This window comes from Mastigoproctus giganteus, chromosome 12 (genome assembly GCF_048544385.1).
Source record: "Mastigoproctus giganteus isolate SK-2022 chromosome 12, ASM4854438v1, whole genome shotgun sequence".
Classification (NCBI taxonomy): domain Eukaryota; kingdom Metazoa; phylum Arthropoda; class Arachnida; order Uropygi; family Thelyphonidae; genus Mastigoproctus; species Mastigoproctus giganteus.
In genome coordinates, this window is record NC_143586.1 from 960,879 (window position 1) to 987,083 (window position 26,205).

Sequence of the window (26,205 nt, forward strand, 5' to 3'; positions counted from 1 at the left end):
TCGATCCCCCTTTGTGAAATGGGGATACATTTGCACATCTCCAGTCCATGGGAACCTCCCCTGAGTCCAAGGATGCTCTCATAATTATGGCTAAGGGTTTGCTTAGTTGCTTTGCCGCCTCCTTTAATATAACTGGATAGATCCCATCCACCCCAGGTGTTTTTCTTATGTTTAACTTCAACAATTTCTCCTCCACTTTCTTTTCAGTTTTTCAAAATTATTAAGTATCCTGCTACAATTTGATAACCTTCTGCCATTTTCAAACCTTAATAATTCCTCATGTGTGAATGTAGATGCAAAATACTCATTCAGTTTGTTTGTTATCTGAGCAGGATCATCAACAGTCGAACCATCAGTGTCAAGTGGACCAATCAGATTCATCCCATTCCTTTTAGAGTTTATATAAGTAAAGAAATCCTTACTGTTTTTCTTAGCATCTTTTGCCAAGGATTTCTTATAATCTGCCTTCGCCTGCTAGTTCCTTTGGAACCAGCGCATTCTGCCTTGGAGATTGCGGCTGTATTGCCTGATGCCCAGGAGCGAGCTCTGGCGTTGAGTTGGGCAGCTGAGAGCTTGATGGGCCCCTCATATTAATTTCTTCGAGGGCATCTACCCTACACCTCAAACTCTCATAGATACCCAGTAGAATGCTGAGTTGAAGCCTATTTTCTAGACACTCTCTGCACCTGGCACACTCAAATACATCCTCCTTTGCTAGATCATGTTCTGTTCCAGAGAGTTTGGCAAACATTCCACAAGTTGCACATTTTTTTAGGATGTGATGCATTGGAGAATTGCCCCCCTCAGTTCTCCCCGAGCCAGAGCACTCCTGCCACTTTGTGCCCCTTGCTTTGCTGCTCTCGTCTGGGGCATGATATTTTAAATTAATAAGATCAATAAATTTAATTAATTAATTGTCAATACTATGCTATGTAATAGAATTGTAAATGCAGTGATGCGTATTATGCTACATAATTATACGTTAGAGATGCCTAGTTACCACAATTAAAAATTTGAATTCGATACTACTCTATACAAAAACAATGGCCGCAAGATTCAAATGAAATAACGGTTTTACGTATATTAAGTAGTAATCTACAAAAACACTTTATCTAAATTAAAAATAAAAATAACCAGTGTAACAATAACTATAACAATATGTATAAAGTACAATATAAAATAACAATTAGGTAAATAAAAAGGCAAACACTTATTACTTTTTCGGAGCCTGTAATTCCCAGTTGTAATTTTTAAAGAGTCAGCACCCCTTCCTGTATATCACTGGCAAAACCCCATTACCTACTATGGGAGCCTCTCTACATTTCTCAGAAAACTTCATATCTTACTGCACAAGTAGTCCCAGATCTTTTTCGTATTCTACCACCTAACTCTAGTACCACACAGTTGGTACATTCCTCTGGGGTTACTTCTACCCATGTGCAGTATTTTGCATTTGTCAATGTTAAACTTCAGTTTCCACTTCTCAGCCCATCTGCCCAAATTTTCTAGATCCTGTTGCAGTAGCACACTAATATTACTGTCATATACCTTCATCAATTTCATTTATAAATAAACAAAACAACAGTGAGACCAACACAAACGCTGTGGGATTTGTGGACTAATAACATTAGTCCACAAAAAGCAGCGTCCATTGATTACAACTCTCTGTATTCTCCCACTCAACCACCCTTTTATCCATTGTAACAACTTACCCTTAATACCATTCTGCTCCAATTTGTACAGTAGTCTTCCATGCATAACAGGATCAAAAGCTTTCCTGAAATCCAAGTATATGATATCAAAACCATGTTTTGCATCCAGTTCCTTTGTAAACAGATCATAGTATCCTATCAAATTTGTCAGACAAGACTTTCCCTTAACAAACCCATGCAATGTCTGAATTCATTGCTGTAGTCTTCTCTGGATGCAATGCATCTTTAACCAGTGACTCCATTATTTTACCCACAACAGAAGTTAAACTAACTGGTTTGTAATTACTCGTGTAACTCTTCGATTCCTCTTTGTGAATTGGGGATACATTTTCATATCTCAGTCTGTAAAAATGTAGACTGAGATGGGGACTTCCCCTGAGTCAAAGGATGCTCTCATAATTATGGCGCAGGGTTTGCTTACTTTCTTTGCCGCCTCCTGTAATATAACTGGATAGATCCCATCCACCCCAGGAGCCTTTCTTATGTTTAACTTCAACAATTTCTCCTCCACTTTGCTCTCAGTTATTACAAAATCATTATGCACCCTGTTACAGTTTGATAAATCTCTGGCATTTTCTTGCCTTAATAACTCCTCATGTGTGAATGTAGATGCAAAATACTCATTTAGTTAGTTATCTATCTGAGCAGGATCATCAACGGTCAAACCATCAATATCAAGTGGACCAATCTGATTCATCCCATTCCTTTTAGAGTTTATATAAGTAAAGAAGTCCTTGCTGTTTTTCTTAGCATCCTTTTCCAAAGATTTTTCATAATCTGCCTTTGTATGCCTAATCTCTCTTGTGACTTGATTACAGTTCTGCAATTCTGCCCAGACACAACAGGAGGGAGTACATGATGAAAGCCTTGTCAATCAATTCGGCCCTGGAAAGATTGTGCAAGGTTCAAGGGGTAGAATTTTTTTCAGTGTGGTCTGTGCTTGTTAACAGGAGAGACTGCTTCTACAGGTATGGGATACACTTAAATAAAAAGGGTGCAAGAATATTTGCTGATGCTATCGAGGCAGTGTTAGGTGGGTCGAAAAACTGCTAGTTTGGGGAGATTCACAGATTAAAAGGTTAAAAGTAGCTGCAGGCAGAGGTGAAGGTGATTCTTGCACAACTTCTATTAGAATAAGTAGTGACCTGGAGCGAGGGGTACTGGGGAATTCACGGACTGATGGCAGTCATCGTGAAACAGGTGGGTATATGGGATGTGTTACGGTAACTAAGAATAAGAATAGGTGCATGTATACCAATGCTAGAAGTATAGTAAATAAATTTGATGAATTTGAAGTGCTGGTCAAGACATCAAAGGCGGATATTGTTGGGATAGCAGAGACGTGGTGTCACACAAATATAAGGAATGCAGAACTGGAATTTGGGTAGTACAATGTGTACAGAAAGGATAGACGGGATAGGAAGGGAGGAGGTGTTATATTATTAATAAAGAAAAACATAAAATCAAAAAAAGTGCATCCAACTGATATAGATGAACAGTGCACAGTTGAGTCAGTTTGGTGTGACATAAGCACTGCGAAAACAAAAATAAGAGTAGGAGTGTGTTATAGGCCTAATGACTCGAATGAGTACAATGAACAATTGTACAGAGAAATAGAGTAAATCAGAATGTCTTATAATGGGGGATTTTAACTTCCCAGATATTGACTGGAACTTGTGGGTTGGTCAACACACTAGTAAGACTTTTTGGATTTATTGGATGATTGTTTTCTGCAGTGGCATGTTCGAGAGGCAACCAGAGAGGGTAATACTCTTAATCTGGTTATCAGCAGTGATCATTCGTGTATTAAAAATTTGCAGATAAAGGAACCACTAGGTGGCAGTGATCACAGTGTACTGATGTGGGATTTACTTAAAGATATAATTACCATCAGGGGGTAAAGGAAAGGGTTTTTGCTTCCGTAAAGGTGAGTACAGTGGTCCCAGACAGTTTTTAAATTTTGTACAGTGGGATCAACTGACGATGTTACCAACAGTAAATTCTAAGTGGGAAGCATTCAAGGAATTAATCGTGGATGCTACTAAAAGTTTCATACCTATTAAGAAATATCGTTCAAGGTTTAGGCGTAAATGGTTATCAAATGAACTAATGAGACTCGTGACAGAAAAGAAAAATGCATGGGATGCATATAAATTATCAAGTGACTCAGAAGCCCATGGCAGATATAAGCTAGTCTGTAATCAGGTCACAAAGGAGGTTAGGCAAACGAAAGCAGATTACAAGAAATCTTCGGCAAAAGATGCTAAGAAAAACAGCAAGGATTTCTTTACTTATTTAAACTCTAAAACTAAGGGGATGAATCTGATTGGTCCACTTGACATTGATGGTTCGACTGTTGATGATCCTGCTCAGACAGCAAACAAACTGAATGAGTATTTTGCGTCTACATTCACACATGAGGAGTTATTAAGGTTTGAAAATTGGAGAAGGTTATCAAATTGTAGCAGGGTGCTTAATGATTTTGTAATAACTGAGAGCAAAGTGGAGGTGAAATTGTTGAAGTTAAACATAAGAAAAGCACCTGGTGTGGATGGGATCTAACCAGTTACATTAAAGGAGGTGGCAAAGCAACTAAGCAAACCCTTCTCCATAATTATGAGAGCATCTTTGGACTCTGGGAAGGTCCCCACAGACTGGAGATGTGCAAATGTATCCCCAATTCACAAAGGGGGATCGAAGGGTGACACGAGTAATTACAGACCTGTTAGTTTAACTTCTGTTCCGGGTAAAATAATGGAGTCACTGCTTAAATATGCATTGCAGGATCATCTACACAAGACTGCAGCAATAATTCAGACACAGCATGGGTTTGTTAAGGGAAAGTCTTGTCTGACAAATTTGATAGGATATTATGATGTGGTTACAAAGGAACTGGATGCAAAAAATAATTTTGATATCATATATTTGGATTTCAGGAAAGATTTTGACACTGTTTTGCATGGAAGACTATTGTACAAATTGGAGCAGAATGGTATTAAGGGTAAGTTGCTACAATGGATAAAAGGATGGTTGAGTGGGAGAAGACAGAGGCTGGTAATTAATAGGTGCTGCTCTTCGTGGACTAATGTTATTAGTGGAGTCCCACAGGGTTGGGTCTTGGGTTCTCTGTTGTTTTGTTTATTTATCAATGATTGATGAAGGTATGTCAGGCTTAGTGTTGAAGTTTGCAGATGATACAAAGGTTGGCAGGGTTGTTAATGACAGTAATGGCAGTGTGCTATGCAACAGGATCTAGATAATTTGGGCAGATCGGCTAAGAAGTGGCAACTGAAGTTTAACCTTGACAAATGCAAAGTATGCGTTGTTGTTTGTTATGTTTGTTATTTGGTTTTTAGGAGCATCAGCAACTAAGGCCATATTGCTCCAGGGATATGGCGGTGGTCATTCCATGACCTTTCTGCATCGTCCGTATTTGGTGGTCACGGGCTCGAACCCGGTCTAATCAAGAAGCGTGTGCCACACACTGCTGTTCCTGCCCACCTGGCTACAGAGGCGCAAAGTATGCGTATCGGTAGAAGTAACCCCAGAGAAACGTACCAACTGTGTGGTACAACACTTAAGGTGTAGAAAATGGAAAAGACCTGGGAATAATTGTGCAGTCAGATATGAAGTTTTCTGAGCAATGCAGACAAGCTACCAGGGCAGGTCATGGGGTTTTGTCAATGATATATAGGAATTTTGCTAGCAGGGAAAAGGAAGTGATTGTCCCTCTGTATAAGGTAATAGTCAGGCCACATCTTGAGTACTGTGTACAGGTCTGGAGGCCTTATTTTAGGAAGGATGTAGATTTGCTTGAGCATGTACAGAGAAAGGCAACAAGATTGGTGAGGGGAGTGAAGGGATCTGCTTACCAAGAGAGGCTTAAGTTCTGCAAATTGCAGTGGCTGGAGACTAAGCACCTGCGTGGTGATCTGATTGAGGAGTATAAGGCCTTGAATGGGTTGAGCACGCTGAATTCTGATGAGATCCTTCCACTTGTTCAGATTACAAACCTAAGGGGGCATAAATTCAAAATAAGAAAAGACAGATGTAGAATAGATGTGTGGAAATTTGCCTTTAGCTAGCGGGTGGTTAATTGCTGGAACAAACTTCCATCTGTGGTTGTGGAAGTTGATAGATTAAATAAATTTAAGGAGGAACTGGACAGGCATTTGGAGGGAATGGTGTGATTTTTTTTTTTTTTTTTTGGCTGATGCTGCATAAGCTCATATACTTGCTTTCTTGCATCACATGCTACTACTACTACTACTACTACAGACTAGCTTATATCTGCCATAGGCTTCTGTGTAGCTTGATAATATATATGCATCCCATTCATTTTTGTTCTTTGCCACCAGTGTTATTAGTTCATGTGACAACCATTTAGGCCTAAATGGTTGTTATTATTTCATGTGACAACCATTTAGGCCTAAACCTTGAACAATATATCTTAATCAGTATGAAAAGCCTAGTAGCTTCCTCGATTAATTGCTTGAATGCTTCCCACTTACAATTTTCTGTTGATAATATCATAAGTTGGTCCCACTGTACAGAATTGGATTTAAAAACTGCATGAGACCACGTAGTCACGTTTACGGAAGCAAAAACCCTTCCCTTTACCCGTGATGGTAATTATATCTTTAAGAAATCCCACATCAGTACACTGTGATAGCTGCCAACTAGTGGTTCCTTTATCTGCAAATTCTTAATACATGAAACTCCACTGTGGATAACTGGATCAAGAGTATTACCCTTTCTGGTTGCCTCTTGAACATGCTGCTGCAGAAAACAAACATCCAATAAATCCACAAAAGTCTTGCTAGTATGCAACCAACCCACAAGTTCCAGTCAATATCTGGGAAATTAAAATCCCCCATTATAAGTCATTCTGATTTACTAGCCCACTGTATTTGTCTGTATAACTGTTCATTGTACTCATTAGACCAAAAGCCCACTACTACTCTTATTTTTGCTTTCTTAGTGCTTATGTCACACGAAACTGACTCAACATTGCACTGTCCATCTATGTCAACTGGATGCACTTCCTTAGATTTTATGTTTTTCTTAATGAACAGCATAACCCCTCCTCCCTTTCTATCCTTTCTGTGCACATTGTACTCCCCAAATTCTAATTCTGCATTCCTAATATCTATGTCACACCACGTCTCTGATATCCCATCAAAATCTGCCTTTGAAGTCGTGACCAGCACTTCAAATTCATAAGATTTATTTGCTATACTTCTAGCATTGGTGTACATGCAAGTATACACGCACCTCTTCCTATTCTTAGCTACCCTAACACAACCCATGTGTTTACTTGGGTTGTGTTAAGTTACACCTAACAAAACAAAAGCAATTACAAAATAGAAGCAGTGCAAGAATCACTTTCACCTCTGCCTGCAGCTACTTTTAACCTTTTAGTCTGTGAATCCCCCCCCCCAAGATAGCAGTTTTCTGACCCACCTAACGCAGCCTCGATAGCATCGGCAAATAATCTTGCCCCCTTTCTATTTAAGTGTATCCCATCCCTGTAGAAGCAGTCTCTCCTGTTAACAAGCACAGACCAGGATGAGAAAAATTCTACCTCTTGTGCCTTGCACAATCTCTCCAGGGCTGAATTGATCAACAAGGCTTTCACCAATATACTCCCTCCTATCGTGTCTGGGCAGAATTGCAGGCACTTTGACATTTAACCCTAACTCATGACTTTCTTTCAACGTTGACCTGTACTTGGTAAATAAATCTGCAGATCTCCTACTCATAATGTCATTGATCCCAATGTATAAAATAATATCACCTGTTGTGCCCCTTAAAAGATGATATCCGCTCTACAACATCATCAACGTTTGCCCCTGACAGACATACCCTGGTCCTATTCTATCCATCCTTTTTACACAAAATATTACCCATCTCCCTGCAATAGAGTCACCAACAATAATTAACTCCTGTGGGACCAGTGCATTCTGCTTTGCAGATTGCCGCTGTGTTGTCTGATGCACAAGAGTGAGCTGTGGCATTTAGTTTCAGAAGGAGGGCACTATTTTTCAGTGACAATCCCATGTGTAGAATAGGCTAACTTTAATATGAATTACTCTGTATTGAACATACATACCATTGTATTTCATTTCACTTTTATTTTATTTCATTTTAACTACATATTTAAAAATAGTTACCATTCATTAATCAAATTTCTTTTATGTTATTAAATAATTAAATGTCAATTATAAAATGAGGTACCACCTACTTGTTCTTTAAACTGCTCAGCAAGACGGTGTTCATCATCCATTTGCATTGAAACCTCTTTTACACGTTTGTCAAGCTTGCGATTTGCTTTTAATAAGTTTTGCCGTTCTCTAATAGACAAAAATCATTAAATGATTTATTGATTTATTTATAACACTCTCAAATAAATTTCTCAATGCCACACAGGTATACCTCATCATAAAGAATAAATTACACTATTTCCCAGACCACAAAACACTTATTTTTGATGTGAAAACATCTTTGGCAGCACCTACTAAATTTCAGATTGAAGTATAACCAATTTGTCACAAAAAGGTGAAACGGAAATGACATAATTTCGTCACTTGCCGTGAAAAAGCCGTGAATTAGGGCTGAAATTGAAAGTGTCTGCAATTCTGTCCAGACACGATAGGAGGGGGTATATGATGAGAGCCCTGTCGATCAATTCGGCCCTGGAACGATTGTGCAAGGCTCAAGGGGTAGAATTTTTTTCAGCCTGGTCTGTACTTGTTAACAGGAGAGAGTGATTCCACAGGGATGGGATACACTTAAATAGAAAGGGTGCAAGAATGTTTGCTGATGCTATTGAGGCAGTGTTAGGTTGGTCGGAAAACTGCTAGATTGGGGGGAATACAAGGACTTATAGATTAACAGTAGCCACTGGCAGAAGTGAAAGTGATTCTTGCACTGCTTCTACTGGAATGAGCCGCAGCCTGGAAAATAAGATGCAGGATATTTCAGAGACTGCTGGGAATCATTGGGGTACAAGTAAACACATGGGTTGTGTTAAGATAGCTAAGAATAGAAACAGGTGCAGGTATACTTGCGTGTACACCAATGCTAGGAGTTTAGTAAACAAATTTGATGAATTTGAGATATTGCTCAAAACATCAAAGGCAGATATTGTGGGGATTTCAGAGACGTGGTGTCACACAAATATAAGGAATGCAAAACTGGAATTTGGGGAGTACAATGTCTACAGAAAGGATAGACAGGATAGAAAGGGAAGAGGGGTTATGCTATTAGTTAAGAAATACATAAAATCCAAGGAAGTGAAGCCAGTCGACATCGCTGGACAGTGCAGTGTCGAGTCAGTTTGGTGTGACATAAGCATTGGGAGATCAAAATTGAGAGTAGGAGTGTGCTATAGGCCTAATGACTCTGATGAGTATAATAAGAAACTGTACAGGGAAACAGAGTGGGCCAGTAAATCAGAGAGTCTTGTAATGGGGGATTTTAATTTACCAGATATTGACTGGAATTTGGGGGCTGGTCACTCACACATTAGCAAGGCTTTTGTGGATTTATTGGATGATTGTTTTCCACATCAGCACGTTCTGGAAGCAACTAGAGGGAGTAATACTTTTGATTTGATTATCAGTAGTGATTCTTCATGCATTAAGAATCTGCAGGTAAATGAACCACTAGGTGAAGATTGATCCCCACAAGTTCTGTGATGAGAAAGCGTACAGATCTGAGAAGATACAGGACATGTACCATCACATACAACTGTAGAAGTTTCCTAATTATCTCCTTCAGGAAGGAATCTCCCATGAACTCAACTTTACTGATGAATTAATTTGTTTTAAATCATTATGTATTTTGTATGTATATGTATTTGCTGTAAATGCATATATTAGGACGCGTATGTTTTTATATGTCTCTATCTTTTGCTTGTGTCATTGTATATATTTATATCTGCTTTATTTGCTCACTTTAGATGTACGATTTCTATGTTTGCTCTCTAACTTATAATGTATAAATGTATATAGGCACCCTCCTAGCTGAAGGCTGTTCAGGGGTGAAGCATATGTAATAAAATGAATAAATAATAATAATAATAGGTGGCAGTGATCACAGTGTGCTGAAGTGGGATTTACTCAAAGATGTAACTACCATTAGGGGTAAAGGGAAGGGTTATTGCTTTCGTAAAGGTGAACACGATGGACTGACACAGTATTTAAATTCTATACAGTGGGACCAACTGATGATGTTACCAACAGCAAATTCAAAATGGGAAGCATTCAAAGAGCTTATCTTGGAAGCTACTAGGCTTTACATACCAACTAAGAAATATTGTTCAAGGTTTAGGCCTAAGTGGATGTCAGATGAACTAATGAGACATATGGCAGAGAAGAAAAATGCATGGGATACATACAAATTAACACGTGCCACAGAAGCCTATGATAGATACAAGTTGATCTGTAACCAAGTTACAAAGGAGGTTAGGCAGGCGAAGGCAGATTACGAGAAATCTTTGGCAAGGGATGCAAAGAAAAACAGCAAAGAGTTCTTTACTTATGTAAACTCTAGAAGGAAGGGGATGAATCAGATTGGTCCACTTGATATCGATGGGTCAACTGTTGATGATCCTGCTCAGGTAGCTAACAAACTAAATGAATATTTTGCATCGACATTCACACATGAGGAGTTATTCAGCGAGGGGAATGCCAGAGGTGTATTCAACTCTGGCAGTAAGCTAGAAAATCTTGTAATAACTGAGAGTAAAGTGGAGGAGAAATTGTTGAAGATAAATACAAAAAAGGCAACTGGGGTTGATGGGATCAATCCATTTATTTATGTTAAAGGAGGCAGCAAACAAAGTAAGCAAACCCTTAGCCATAATTGTGAGAGCTTCGTTAGATTCAGGGGAAGTACCCGTGGACTGGAGATGTGCAAATGTGACCCCAATTCACAAAGGAGGATCAAAGGGCAACACAAGTAATCATAGACCTGTTGGTTTAACTTCTGTTCCTGGAAAATTAATGGAGGCACTGGTTAAAGAAGCACTGCAGGATCATTTAGACAAGACTTCAGTTATAGCTCAGACACAGCATGGTTTTGTTAAGGGGAAGTCTTGCCTGACCAATTTGATTGGATACTATGATGCAGTCAAAAAAGAACTGGATGCAGGAAATAACTTTGATATTATATATTTGGATCTTAGAAAGGCTTTTAATTCTGTTGCACATGGAAGACTGCCGCACAAATTGGAGCAGTGTGGCACTGGAGGCAAATTGCTGCTATGGATAAAGGGGTGGTTGAGACTGAGAAGACAGAGAGTGGTAATCAATGGACACTGCTCATCGTGGACTAATGTTATTAGTCGAGTCCCTCAGGGTTCAGTATTGGGTCCATTATTGTTTTCTGTATTTATAAATGATACTGATGATGGTATATCAAGCTTAATGTCCAAGTTTGCAGATGATACGAAGGTTGGCACGGTTGCAAGAACACTACTGACACTATGCTACTGCAACAGGATCTGGAAAGGTTGAGCAGATGGGCTGAGAGGTGGCAAATGAAGTTTAACATTGACAAATGTGTAAGTACTCCATATGGGAAACAGCAACCCCAGAGCAACGTATCAACTCTGTGGTACTACACTGACAGTGGTAGAGAATGAAAGGGACCTAGGGGTGGTTGTGCAGGCAGATATAAGTTTTCTGAGGAGTGGAGACGGGCTGCAAGGGTAGCTCATGGTGTATTGTCCATGATATATAGGAATTTTTCTAGCAGGGATAAGGAGGTGATTATTCCCTTGTATAAGACAATGGTCAGGTCAGGCCACACCTAAAGTACTGTATACAGGTCTGGAGGCCTCATTTCAAGAAGGATGTAGAGATGCTGGAACGAGTACAGTGAAGGGCAACAAGATTAGTGAATGGAACAAAGGGGTGCTCTTACGAAGAAAGGCTTAAGTTTTGCAAATTACAGTGTCTGGAGACTAGGCAACAGTGAGGTGATCTGATAGAGGGGTATAAAGTTTTGAATGGTTTGAGCATGCTCAATGCTGATGGGATTCTTACTCTTGCTCAGAATAATCACCTGAGAGGGCATAAATTTAAATTGAGGAAAGATAGATGTAGAATATACGTGAGGAAATTTGCCTTTAACCAGCGGGTGGTTGGTTGGTGGAATAGACTTCCTTCCCTTGTCATGGAAGTTGATAGCCTAAATAAGTTTAAGGATCAGCTGGACAGGTATTTCAAACGAACAGAGGGGTGAAGTGGAAGTGGTTATTTTTTATTTATGTATTTTTTTTTTTTTTTTTTGGCTGATGCTGCATAAGATTGCTTTCTTGTATCAAATGCCTCTAATAATGCTAATTTTAACTTCCTATATCATAATTTAGGAAGTAATGTAATTAGCATCATTACCATTTGCATCCTTTCTTAAATGATGATGTAGGAAGTACCGAATAAATTATGATATAGGAAGTACGAAATTTGGCATGAAAATGGGAAATGGAAATGACAAATTATGTCACTTCCTAAATGATGCTAATTAATGCAGTCACTAATGTTTACTCTATCAAATCAATGTTAGTGACTACATTACCAATCACTAACATACCCTGGTTTATTCGGTAGAGTAAGTAGTGGGCTTACTCTATTATTTTTGTCACGAATATTTGCAAATTATTGCATCGTTTCTGTTTATTGTGCCCTTTCCCAAAAATAACACCAATGTGGTAGAGTAATTAGCAGGTTTTCTATACTGAATCTGTCACAAATTTATGCCAAATTCATCACGAAAATGTGAATAGGAAATGATGTGGTTACAAAGGAACTGAATGCAAAAAATAATTTTGATATCATATATTTAGATTTGAGGAAAGCTTTTGACACTGTTGAGCATGGAAGACTATTGTATAAATTGGAGCAGAATGGCATTAAGGGTAAACTGCTACAATAGATAAAAGGATGGTTAAGTGTGAGAAGACAGAGGGTGGTAATTAATGGGTGCTGCTGTTCGTGGACCAATGTTATTAGTGGAGTCCCACAGGGTTCGGTGTTAGGTCCACTGTTGTTTTGTATATTTATCAATGATATTGATGAAGGTATATCAGGCTTAGAGTCGAAGTTTGCAGATGATACAAAGGTTGGCAGGGTTGTTAATGACAGTAATGGCAGTGTGCTACTGCAACAGGATCTAGATAATTTGGGCAGATGGGCTAAGAAGTGGCAACTGAAGTTTAACCTTGACAAATGCAAAGTACAGCATATGGGTAGAAGTAGCCCGAGAGAAAAGTACCAACTGTGTGGTACTACACTTAAGATGGAAGAAAATGTAAAAGACCTGGGAGAAATTGTGCAGTCATATATGAAGTTTTCTGAGCAATGCATTCAGGCTGCCAGGGCAGATCATAGGGTTTTGTCAATGATACATAGGAATTTTGTTAGCAGGGAAAAGGAGGTGATTGTCCCTCTGTATAAGGCAATTGTCAGGCCACGCCTTGAGTACTGCGTACAGGTCTGGAGGCCTCATTTTAGGAAGGATGTCAATTTGCTTGAGCGTTTACAGAGAAGGGCAACAAGATTGGTGAGGGGAATGAAGGGATCCTCGTATCAAGAGAGACTTAAGTTCTGCAAATTGAAGTGGCTGGAAACTAGGCACCTGTGCGGTGATCTGATTGATGTGTATAATTCCTTGAATGGGCTGAGCACGGTGAATTCTAATGGGATCCTTCCACTTGTCCAGATTACGAACCTAAGGGGTCATAAATTCAAATTAAGAAAAGACAGATGTAGAATAGATGTGCGGAAATTTGCCTTTAGCCAGTGGGTGGTTAATTGCTGGAATAAACTTCCATCTATCATTGTGGAAGTTGATAGGTTGAATAAATATAAGGAAGAACTGGATAGGCATTTGGAGGAAATGGTGTGATTTTTTTTTTTTTTTTTTTTGGCTGATGCTGCATAAGCTCATACACTTGCTTTCTTGCATCACGTGCCACTACTACTACTACGTTTCTCCTAAATGGCACCAATTCAGTAGAGTAAGTAGGGGGCTCATGCTTGCTACTTACTGACCACTACTTACTCTACTTACTTTCCCAAATCAACATTAGTGACTGCATTAGTGTCATATAGGAAGTGACATAAATTAGCATGATTTAGTAAGTGACATGAATTGCGTCATTTTCATTTCACATTTTTGTGACAAATTCGGTAAGACGTTTTTACATAAAACATCTTTTGTGCATACAAGGGTACACATGTGCTTTTTTTTAACTGGAAAATGTTAGTATTAGTAGTAGCAAATGATGTAAGGAAGCAAGCTTCTATAGCATCAAGGAAAAAAAAAAAAAATTAGGTCTCCTCACAAGTGTCTAGTTTCCAACCACTGCTATTTGAAGAACTGAAGTATTTCATGGTATCATCATCAGCCATTTTCAGTCTACTGCAGGATGAAGGCCTCTCCAGCAACTTTCCAGTTCCTTCTGTTTTGAGCACTGGCCATCCATTTACTACTCAAACTCATGAATTTCATCTATCCACCTCCGCCTTTGTCTTCCAGGTTTTCTTCTAGCTCCTCTTGGGTACCATTCTGTTATTTTCTGTCATCATGTCTTCAAGCTATGTGTACTGCCCAAGACCATTTTAGTTCTTTAGTTTTGATAAGAATGTCCCTTACTTGAGTTTGCTGCCTAATCCATGTGTTTCTCTTCTTATCTAACAGTCTGATTCCCAATATAATTCGTTCCATTTTTCACTGTGTAGTTCTCAGCTTCTCTTCCATTCTTTTGGCGAGTGCCCAAGTTTCACTTCCATAAGTCATGGTGGGGAGTATACATTGATTCATTATTTTACGTTTCAGACAAACTGGGATATTACTCTTCAGTATGTGACTATATTTCCTGAATGCTATCCATCAAAAATTTATTCTTCTCTTGACTTCCAGCCATTTATCATTATTAAAGCTAATAACTTGTCCCAAATAAGTATATGACTCCACCTTTTCAATTACTGCTCCTTCAATCATTATTTCCCTTTCTGGGGCATACTTGTTCATCATTACTTTTGTTTTAGCCATATTCATCTTTAGTCCAAAATCCTTACTAACTGTGCATAACTGATTAAGATTTTCCTCTAATTCTTTGGGATCGTGGCTTATGACCACAATGTCATCTGCAAATCGTAATTGGTTTAGGTACTCTCCGTTCACATTCACTCCTTTCTGCGACCAGTCTAATCTTCTGAAAGCTTCCTCAAGGGCAGCAGTAAACAGCTTCGGAGATATTGTGTCTCCTTGTCGAACTCCTTTCTCGATTTTAAATTTCCTACTGTCTTTGTCTAGTCTAATAAAGGAGGTAGCACTCTCATATATTTTCTTCAAAATCAGAATATGTGGGGTATCTATGCCTTGTCTTTCCAGTGCCTGAATCATTGCCTTATGCTGTATGTAGTCAAATGCCTTTTCATAATCCACAAATGCCAGGCATAATGGTGTTTTATATTCATTTGCTTTCTCCATTAGCTGTGATATTACGTGAAGGTGATCCATAGTTGAGAATCCTGTCCTAAAGCCAGCTTGCTCTTTTGGTTGATTCTCATCAAGTATTCTTTCTAATCTGTTAGTAATGACCCTTGTGAACAACTTGTAGAAGTGGGATAACAAGCTAATTGGTCTGTAATTTCCAATTCTGATTTATCTCCTTTCTTATGCAGCAAAACTATGATTGCATTATTCCACTGCTTAGGCATCACACCTTTTCTAATGCACTTTGTGAAGAGCCTTGCCAGTTTTTGTGTTATGTCTCTTCCTTCCAATTTTAACAACTCTACAGTAACTTCATCTTCCCCTGGGGCTTTCTGATTCTTCATTTTCTTCAATGCATGTTCTACCTCATCAGGAAGAATATCGGGTATTTCGTATGTGTTGCTACTTTGCAATCCATCTTCCCCACTGCTGGCATCATTCCCCTGCTCCTTGTATAATTCTCTATAGTAGTCTTCTGCTATTTGAATTATGCCTTTTCTGCCGATTATAAGTACACCATCGCTATTCTTCAGTTTCAGTATCATTTGTCTTTCTGTATTACAGCTCATGGCTGCTGATTTAAATCCTTTGTTTTCCCTTAATTCTTGTTCTACTTTTCTTGTGTTAAATCTTCTTATGTCCTCTCTGAGTTTCTTTCTAATGGCTTTGCATAACTCAGTATACTCAATTTTCTCCCTGTCAGTGTTTTTCTTGCTCTTCATTTGTCGTCTTCGGTTCATCATGACAAGTGTTTCTTGACTAATTTTTTCTTCTTTGGATTTCTGTTTCCCTATAGGTTTCTTGGGCTTTTTCACTTTCAGAAAGTTGTAATATTCCTCGTCAATATCTTGGTCCTGAGCAGTCTGCAGAAGCTCAAACTTGTTCTTAAGTTCCAGTACATACTGCTTTTTCTCCTCCTCTGTTATCTCAAAGACCTTTGTATTATTTACTCGAGTTAGTTTTTTCCTTTCCTTTCCTACATTTATATCAAGTGTACATCTCACCATTCTGTGATCACTTCCAACATTTACCTTATTCAGGATGGTAACATCATTCACAATATATCTTCTATTAGTGAGGATGAAGATAATTTCATTAGTTGTTAATCCATTTGGACTCTTCCATGTCCACTTTCTGTTCACCCTTTTCTTGAAAAAAGTGTTCATTACTGACAGTCCTTGAGATTCTGCAAATTCCACAAGTCTTTCACCTCTTTTATCTTTTTTCACTAATTCCAAAATTTCCTATAGTTCCTCTTTCTGCGCTGTTTTGCCTTTTTCCAACCTTAGCATTGAAGTCACCCATAATAATAGTGTAGTGGGTTTTCTGCTCATCTAGAAAACTCTCTCAATTTCGGTGTACATTTCTTCAACCTCTTCATCATAATGGCTCGATGTTGGTGCATAAATCATTATAATCTTTAGCTTGTACCTCTTAGAAATCTTGAGTATTAGTCTTGACACCCTTGGTGATGTACTTTTGAATTCCAAAATGTTGTTTTTAAAATCTTTATGGACCAGAAACCCAACTCCACCTTCACTCCTTTCACTGTTTCCATTGGTGTACAGCAGATTTCCACTTGATAAACTTATAAGTGATTAATTTCTTCTTCTTGTTTCAGCCAAACCAATGATATTCCGATTCACATTTTCTAATTCCTTTTCCAGCTCTAATATCCTGTCTTCACCGATGAGTGATCGTACGTTATAACAGGCCAAGTTCCATTTCCGTGTATGGCAGCCTGGTTGTACCCAGAGATTCTTAGCACCCTCTGCTTCCACTCTGATCCTCTCGCTGCCGTAAGAGGGAGAGTGAAAGCTGCTGGGGACTGAGGGCCATTTGTATTGTTGTGCTCTCATATGCTGGAGGGTTTGGTCTTTTCCTCTTCACGCTGACCAGGCATCTTGAAGAGAACCAATCTACACGTTCGCTGCCACCTAAGTGACGTAACAGGGCTTACTATCGAGAAGGTGTGCATGAGTGGATTTTAGGGAGGCAGGCCAACTGGACTTCTCCTAAATCTTCTGTAATAGAGAGATATTGGATCCATCAGTGTTTTAGGCTGAGTGTCTGATAAATAACACACAGGATACCTGTTCCCCTCTAAGCCCCATTTCATGGTAAGCATGTGCTTACACTGAAGTATTTCATGGTAAAAGCATGCTTTGTGTGCTTGATTAATCCAGTTGCTTTTCTCTACACCCATTAAAAGAGGTCTACATCCTTCTTAAAATGAATTTCCATATCTGCATGCACTCAAGATGTGGTCTGGCCATTTCCTTATGCAATGGGGTAATCACCTCTTTTTTGCTGCTGGCAAAGTCTCTATATATCATTGACACAACTTCATGAGCTGTTCTGGCGGCCTGCTTGCACTGATCAGAGAACTTCATATCAGACTGTACAATTATTCTTAGGTCTGTTTCATTTTCTACCACCTTGAGTGTGATGCAACCTAATTGGTATGATATGTGGACCATGGTTCAAGCCTGAATGACTGCTGAATATGATTAACAAATTGTGTTCATGATTTACTGTAAACTCCTCTGACCTGGTGGTTGTGCTTCAGTATAATCAATACAATTTTTTCTGAGATTACCTTTCTATATGAAGTACCTTACATTTATTAATGATAAACCTTAATGCCACTTCTCAGCCCACTTAAATAATTTTCTTTAGGTCCTGAAGTAGCCTTGTGTCTTGTCATTAACCACCCTGTTAATGTTTGTATCATCAAACTAGACAATATGCTTGATAGACAATATACTTGACAATATGCTTGATAAGTTTAACATTGACAAAATGTTTTTACAGCATGAATGATTTTAGGGCGAAGATTTTACAGTTCCAAAAAACAGATGTTTTCCTTAAATGTTTTCCATTTTATTGACTTAATTAGCATATTAATTTATTTTCTAGAAGTAGCTTTATAGTCCTAGTTACACCACTTAGTTTATTTTAAATTTAGATGAAGATTTTGTAAGTTATTATTTAGTACTGGTAGAACCTTACACCATTTGAAAATTGCCACCATTTTTGTAGTATATTAGATTGATATGAAATAGCGTAACGTACGAGGTGCTACCCAAATGTTCCTGAAATTTGAACGTTGCATGGGAACGACGTCTAGTATGGACTTATGGCACTAGGTAACACTGCATGCATCCTTTGTGAATCAGTGTGCCACATGCCATCAGTGTGTTTGGCAGTGTGTTTCACACAGTATGCGATTGTTGTGATGGCTGATGTGAGAGAGCAACGTGCTTGAATTAAGTTTTGTTTCCTTAACGATACAGCAGCAGAAACCCATATGAAGTAGAAACAAGCTTTTGGTGACAATGCTTTAGGCCAGATGCAGGCCTTTAGACCTGCTACTGGTTTAACCGTTTTAAAAATGATTGAATGCTGGTTGATGACAGCGATCGCTCTGGGTGTCCATCATCAAGCACCACCCCATAAAATGTTGCAAAAGTTTGGGGGGTGATCCTTGAAGACTGCAGGTGGGCCATCCACAATATTTCTGGCATTGTGGGACTATTGTACGGCACGTGTCAGTGGATTTTGTCAGTTGAGTTGAACATGAGAAGGACTGCAGCCAAGTTCATGCCACGATTACTAAGTGAAGACCAAAAGTAGAATCACATGGAAATTAGCAGAGATCTTCAAGAATGGGCCAGGAGTGATCAAAACTTTCTTTCTATGGTCGTCACTGGTGATGAGAGTTTGGTAAATGGGTATGACCCAGTAACCAAGCAACAATCATCCCAGTGGAAGCGCACATCTTTGCCCTGGCCGAAGAAAGTTCGACAAGTGAGGAGCAATGTGAAGTCCATGCCAATCTGTTTTTTGGACATTGATGGGATTATCCATAAGGAATTCATCCCCCCCTGCCAGACTGTCAACACAAAGTTCTACTGTGATGTCCTGAGGCAGTTAAGGGACGCCTTCAGGAGGAAATGCCCAGAGAAGTGGCACATAAAGAACTGGGTTCTTAGTATTAGTAATGGCCGCATGGTGCAAGAAAGCCTATGGCTTATGCTGCACCAGCTGAAAAAAAAAAAAAAAAAAAAAACCGAATAAAACAATGATAAAAAAAAAATAATAAATAAATAATAATAATAAAAGAAAAGGAAATTAAACCTATCATCCTATGTGCTTCCCTCACCCGAAGGTACTATCCAGATGACCTTTGCATTTCCCCAAACTGTCAGCCTCTACCACCCATGTAGGCAACTTATTCCAGTAATTTATAACTCACTGGCTAAAATGAAACTTCCTGCAGTACAATATAAACATTTCCCCCTGTAACTTGAATTTATGTCCCCTAGTTCTAGCATCATTTATAATCTTGAAAATTTTGTCCTCATTCATTTTACTGATGCCTCTCAGAGCCTTAAACACCTCAATCAAATCTCCTCTAAGGTGTCTAGTTTCCAAACTCTGCAACCCACATATTCAGTCTTTCTTCATAAGGACGCCCTTTTGCTGATCTCACAAGGCGAGTTACCAGTCTTTGCACCCTTTCAAGAAGCTTGATGTCTTTCTTTAGGTGCAGTCTCCATACTTGAACACAGTATTCCAAGTGTGGTCTAACAAAAGCCTTATATAATGGGATTATCATGTCCCTGTCTCTACATGCAAAAGTTCGATAGATCATCGATAGGACACCATGGGCCTTCCTTGCAACCTGTTTACAATGCTCAGAGAATTTCATTGAAATTCTTGGATGTTACGATACGGTCAGAATTTCAGAGAAATTCTGACTGTATCTAACACCCAAATCCCTTTCCTCCAGTACTGGGTTTAGTTGAACTCCACCAAGTGAATAAGTTATTTTGGGATTACTGTTTCCCAGGTGTAATACCCTACACTTTGTTGGATAGCTGCCATTTTTCTGACCATTCCTGAAGTCTATCTAGGTCTCTCTGAAGAAGCTCAGCTTGACAGTGATCATTAACTACTCTACCAATTTTAACATCATCTGCAAATTTAGATATCATGCCCTCTATCCCTTCATCGATGTCGTTTATGAAAATTAAAAACAACAGTGGTCCTAATACTGATCTTTGGGGAACTCCACTTCTTACGTCAACCCAATCTGAGGAATAGCCATTTGTCACAACCCTCTGCCTCCTGCCCTGAAGCCATCCTGCTATCCATCTAAGGATTTTCCCAGTGATTCCAACCTGTTCCAGCTTATAAAGCAACTGCTCATGTGGGACTGAATCAAAAACTTTGCTGAAATCTAAATAAACAATGTCGAAATTATTCCCTAAATCCAGCTCGTGAGTGACCCTTTCAAAATAGCGAACCAGATTTGTTAAACATGATTTTACCTTTAAAAAACCATGCTGAGTATCCTTGAGAATTTCAATTCGATCCAAGTGTTCCTGAATTCCACCCTTGATCATTGCCTCCATGATTTTCGCTACCACTGAAGTCAGACTGACAGGTCGATAATTTCCCACTTCACTCTTAGAGCCACCCTTATGTATGAGAGATACATTGGCACTTTTCCAATCCAAGAGAATCTCCCCAGAGTCTAGTGATGCTTGCATAATTAGCCTCGATGGTTCAATGCACTCACTTGCCGCCTCCCTTAAGATTATAGGGTATATTCCATCAACTCCAGGATTTAATGAAAAAAGCAAGATTATTTAATGAAAAAACTTTCGAGCCTGTAGGCTCAAAAGTTTTTTCATTAAATAATCTTGCTAAATTTCACTATCATTAATTACATATTTTTCAACTTCGGCTCCACAATTTCCCTTTGCCACAAAAGGTTTTTTATTTAAATATCGATGCAAAATAACTGTTGAGTTCATCTGCAATGGCAGTGGTGTATTTAATACTATCCCCCTTTCCCTTACGTAAAGGCCCAACTGGTTTTGTCCTGCTTTTCTTGGCATTTATATATATGTGAAGAATTCCTTATCCCCCCTCTCTGCTCTGTAAAATCAAGGCATCTGTGATTAATGTTTTAAAAGCATACCACAGTTCAAATGTATTCATTCTCTGCGCGATATCTACCCAGTTAATAGAGGCCATATAGCACCGTAGGGCATCGTAATTTCCTTTTCTGAAATTAGTGATTTCTCATAAACTGCCTTTGCCTGTCGAACCTTTTCTGTGGCTCTATTACAGATCATCTTGTAGCTGTTATAGGCTTCAGTACTTTTTATTGCTCTGTAACTTTTCCATGCCACCTTTTCTGCTCAAGTAATGTGGCAACTTCACTATTCATCCAACTTGGAACCCTACTTGTGGAGTATTTTTTTTTAATGGTAAATAAACATTCAAGGCATCTGTGATTAATGTTTTAAAAGCATACCACAGTTCAAATGTATTCATTCTCTGCGCGATATCTACCCAGTTAATAGAGGCCATATAGCACCATAGGGCATCGTAATTTCCTTTTCTGAAATTAAAACCCATTCCTTTGCCTTTTACTGCTGCTACCTCTCTCTGTTCATCATCATCCACTGTAGAACTCCATGATCACTTCCTGCTACTGGTTCCTCTATTGTCAGCCCCGTTATGTCATCTGATTTGTGGGTGATGATGAGGTCTAGGATATTCTTTTCTCTAGTACTGTCCCTGACATGTTGATACAAATAACAGTCATCTAGTTGATTTAAAAATTTTGTTCCCCATGTCGAGTTTCCTTCCCATTTACTCCAATCAATTAGAGGCAAACTGAAATCACCCATAATAAGACATTGATGCTTACTTGCCCATTCCATTTGCATGTAAGGCTTTCGTCATAATCTTCACAATCACGTGGCGTGTAGATTACTCCTACTCGCATTATACCTTTGTTTCCAACTATCTCACACCATACAGATTCTATACTAGCATGTGAAACGTCTGAATCCGGGAAAGCCGTCGTCGAACTCAGGCTGCTTCTGATAAGAAGCATTACCCCACCACCCCTTCTATTTACCCTATCCTTCCTAAATACATTATAAAAGCCATACTGAAACTCATCATCCCCAATTTCTGGGTGGCACCACGTCTCCGTAAGCCTTATTATGTCTGCGTTACTTGTTTTAACCAGCAGTTCGAATTTGCTCATTTTATTGACGACACTTCTAACATTACTATATAAACAATTAAGACTTACTGTTCTTGTATATTTAACTACCCTAACACAACCCTTGAAGTTTTTTAAGCTCTCTTCCCTGGCATTAGCTACCCACTCACTTGAAACGTTTCTGTCCCCAGAACATCTAGATAATATGTCCAGTTGGGGTAACAGATAAGAACTCTTGAGGTATGTGCAAGAGTTTCTTTGACTAATATTATCTGATAAACGCTTGTCAGTATTACCCACAACCCCCCTAACTAGATAGTGTAATACGTATCACTGGATTAGGAGTCTGTTAGATCAGAATAGTATTGTCAATTATCAATAAAATTATTAATCTTATTAATTTTCATTCTATTTAAAGAGAAATCGTGCCCCCAGACTAGAGCAGCAAAACAATGTGCACAAATTAGCGAGAATACTGTGGCTCAGGGGAGAACCAAAGGGGCTATTCTCCAGCGCATCACAGTCTAAAAAAGGTGCAAAAGGTAAAATATTTGCAGACCTTTCTAGAACAGTACATGATCTTGAGATGGAGGATGTCATTGTATGTCAAGAAATTAGACACAAACTCAGCATTCTGATGGCCATCCATGAGAGTTTCGGGTAGTGCCCTTGATGGAATTAAAATGGGGCGCCCATCAAACTACCCAACTCAATGCCAGAGCTCACTCTTGTGCACCAGGCAATCTTCAGGACAGAATGTGCTGGTACCACAGCAGCTAGTTATTGATGGTCACTCAATTGTCAGGGAAACAGGTAATATATTGTGCAAAAAAGGATGGGTGGAATAGAACCAGGGTATGATTGCCAGGGGCAAATGTTGATGACATTGTAGAGCAGATATCATATTTTATGGGCACAAAACGTGATATTGTTGTACATGATGGCAATAATGACATTAAATGTAGAAGATCTGCAGATTTACTGAACAAATAAGTCTGTTGGGATATCAGAGACACGGTGTGACACAAACATAAGCAGTGTAGATGGAATTTGGGAAGAACAATGTGTACAGAAAGGATAGACAGGCCAGGAAGGGAGGAGGGTTTGTTATTTGGTTTTTAGGAGCGTTAGCAACTAAGGCCATATTGCTCTGTGAATATGCAGTGGTCATTCCTTACCTTTCCGCATCCTCCGTATTTGGTGGGATGGGCTCAAACCCCAGTCTAATCAAGAAGGGTGTGCTACGCACTGCTGCTCCTTCCCACCTGGCTAAGGAGGCGCCTGAGGAGGAGGGTTTATGCTGTTAGTTAAGAAACACATAAAACCTAAGGAAGTGCATCCAATTGATGTTGGTGAACAATGAAATGTTGAGTCTGTTTGGTGTGACATAAGCAATGGGAAAGGAAAAATGAGATTACATGTGTGTGTGTTAAAGGCCTAATAAATCTGATGAATATAATGAGCAATTGTGCAGAGAAATAAGAGTGGGCCAGTAAATCAGAGTGGCTTATAATGGGAGATTTTAATTTCCCAGAGACTGACTGGAATTTGTGGGTTGGTCACTCACACAATAGCAAGGCTTTTGTGGATTCATTGGATGATTGTTTTCTACAGCAGAATGTTCGGGAGGCAACTAGAGGAAGTAATACTCTTGATCTGACTATCAGTAGTGATTCTTCATGCATTAAGATTCTGCAGTGATCACAGTGTGCTGAAGTAGGATTTACTCAAAGAGGTAACTACCATCAGGGGTAAAGGGAAGGGAAGGGTGTTTGCTTTTGCAAAGATGACTACGGTGGTCTCAGACAGTATTTAAATTCTAAACGGTGGGACCAACTGATGATGTTACCAACAGCAAATTCAAAATGGGAAGAATTCAAAGAAATAATCTTGGAAGTTACTTTGCTTTTCATACCAACTAAGAAATATTGTTCAAGATTTAGGCCTAAATGGATGTCAGATGAACTAATTAGACATGTGGCAGAGAAGAAAAATGCATGGGAACCATATAAATCAACAGGTGACACAGAAGCCTATGACAGATATAAGAACCTGTGGGGTAGAGGGTTTGATCAGGTGTATTAAACTCTGGCAGTAAGCTAGAAAATCTTGTAATAACTGAGCGTAAAGTGGAGTAGAAATTGTTGAAGATAAACATAAGAAAGGCACCTGGAGTGGATTGAATCTATTGAGTTATATTAAAGCAGGCAGAAAAGGAAGTAAGCAAACCTTTAGCCATAATTATGAGAGCTTCCTGGAATTCAGGGGAGGTACCCATGGACTGGAAATGTGACGCCAATCCACAAAGAAGGATCAAAGGGAGACACAGGTTATTAGTATTAGTATTAGTAATGGCCACATGGTGCAAGAAAGCCTATGGCTTATGCTGCACCAGCCAAAAAAAAAAAAAAAAATCGGAACAAAACAATGATAAAAAAAAATTATAAATAAATAAATAAAATAAATAACTAAATAATAATAATTTAAAAAAAAATAAATAAATAATAAATAAAATAAAATAAAATTAAACATATCATCCTATGCGCTTCCCTTACCCGAAAGTACTATCCAGATGACCTTTGAATTTCCCCAAACTGTCGGCCTCTACCACCCATGAAGGCAACTTATTCCAGTAATTTATAACTCGCTGGCTAAAATAAAACTTCCTGCAGTACAAACTAAACATTTCCCCCCGTAACTTGAATTTATGTCCCCTAGTTCTAGCATCATTTATAATCTTGAAAATTTTGTCCTCATTCATTTTACTGATGGTTCCCAGAGCCTTAAACACCTCAATCAAATCTCCACTAAGATGTCTAGTTGCCAAACTCTGCAACCCACATATTCGAAGTCTTTCTTCATAAGGACGCCCTTTTGCCGATCTCACCATGCGAGTTACCCTTCTTTGCACCCTTTCAAGAAGCTCGATGTCTTTCTTTAGGTGCGGTCTCCATACTTGAACACAGTATTCCAAGTGTCGTCTAACATAAGCCTTATATAATGGGATTATCACGTCCCTATCTCTACTTGCAAAAGTTCGATAGATCATCGATAGGACACCATGGGCCTTCCTTGCAACCTGTTTACAATGCTCAGAGAATTTCATGTCTGACCGTATCGTAACACCCAAGTCCCTTTCCTCCAGTACTGGGTTTAGTTGAACTCCACCAAGTGAATAAGTTATTTTGGGATTACTGTTTCCCAGGTGTAATACCTTACACTTTGTTGGATTAAAGCACAGCTGCCATTTTTCTGACCATTCTTGAAGTCTATCTAGGTCTCTCTGAAGAAGCTCAGCTTGACAGTGATCATTAACTACTCTACCAATTTTAACATCATCTGCAAATTTAGACATCACGCCCTCTATCCCTTCATCAATGTCGTTTATGAAAATTAAAAACAACAGTGGTCCTAATACTGATCCTTGGGGAACCCCACTTCTTACATCAACCCAATCTGAGGAATAGCCGTTTATCACAACCCTCTGCCTCCTGCCCTGAAGCCATCCTTCTATCCATCTAAGGATTTTCCCAGTGATTCCAACCTGCTCCAGCTTATAAAGCAACCGCTCATGTGGGACTGAGTCAAAAGCTTTGCTGAAATCTAAATAAACAATGTCGAAATTATTCCCTAAATCCAGCTCGTGAGTGACCCTTTCGAAATAGCGAACCAGATTTGTTAAACATGATTTTCCCTTTACAAAACCATGCTGAGTATCCTTGAGAATTTCAATTCGATCCACATGATCCTGAATTCCACCCTTGACCATTGCCTCCATGATTTTCCCTACTACTGAAGTCAGACTGACAGGTCGATAATTTCCCACTTCACTTTTAGAGCCATCCTTATGTATGGGAGATACATTTGCACTTTTCCAATCCAAGGGAATCTCCCCAGAGTCTAGTGATGCTTGCATAACCAGCCTCAGTGGTTCAATGCACTCGCTTGCCG

At 39.0% G+C, this 26,205-nt stretch overlaps 1 protein-coding gene across 1 annotated transcript in view; it reads right to left on the minus strand.

Moving 5' to 3' along the window:
* Positions 1 to 26,205, minus strand: part of LOC150076628 (uncharacterized) — a 1,101,557-nt gene that overhangs the window by 81,813 nt on the left and 993,539 nt on the right. Inside the window, exon 38 of the mRNA XM_090386980.1 lies at positions 7,957 to 8,065. Within this exon, the coding sequence (XP_090243106.1) occupies positions 7,957 to 8,065 (109 nt within the window). The remainder of the gene's footprint in view (positions 1 to 7,956; positions 8,066 to 26,205) is intronic.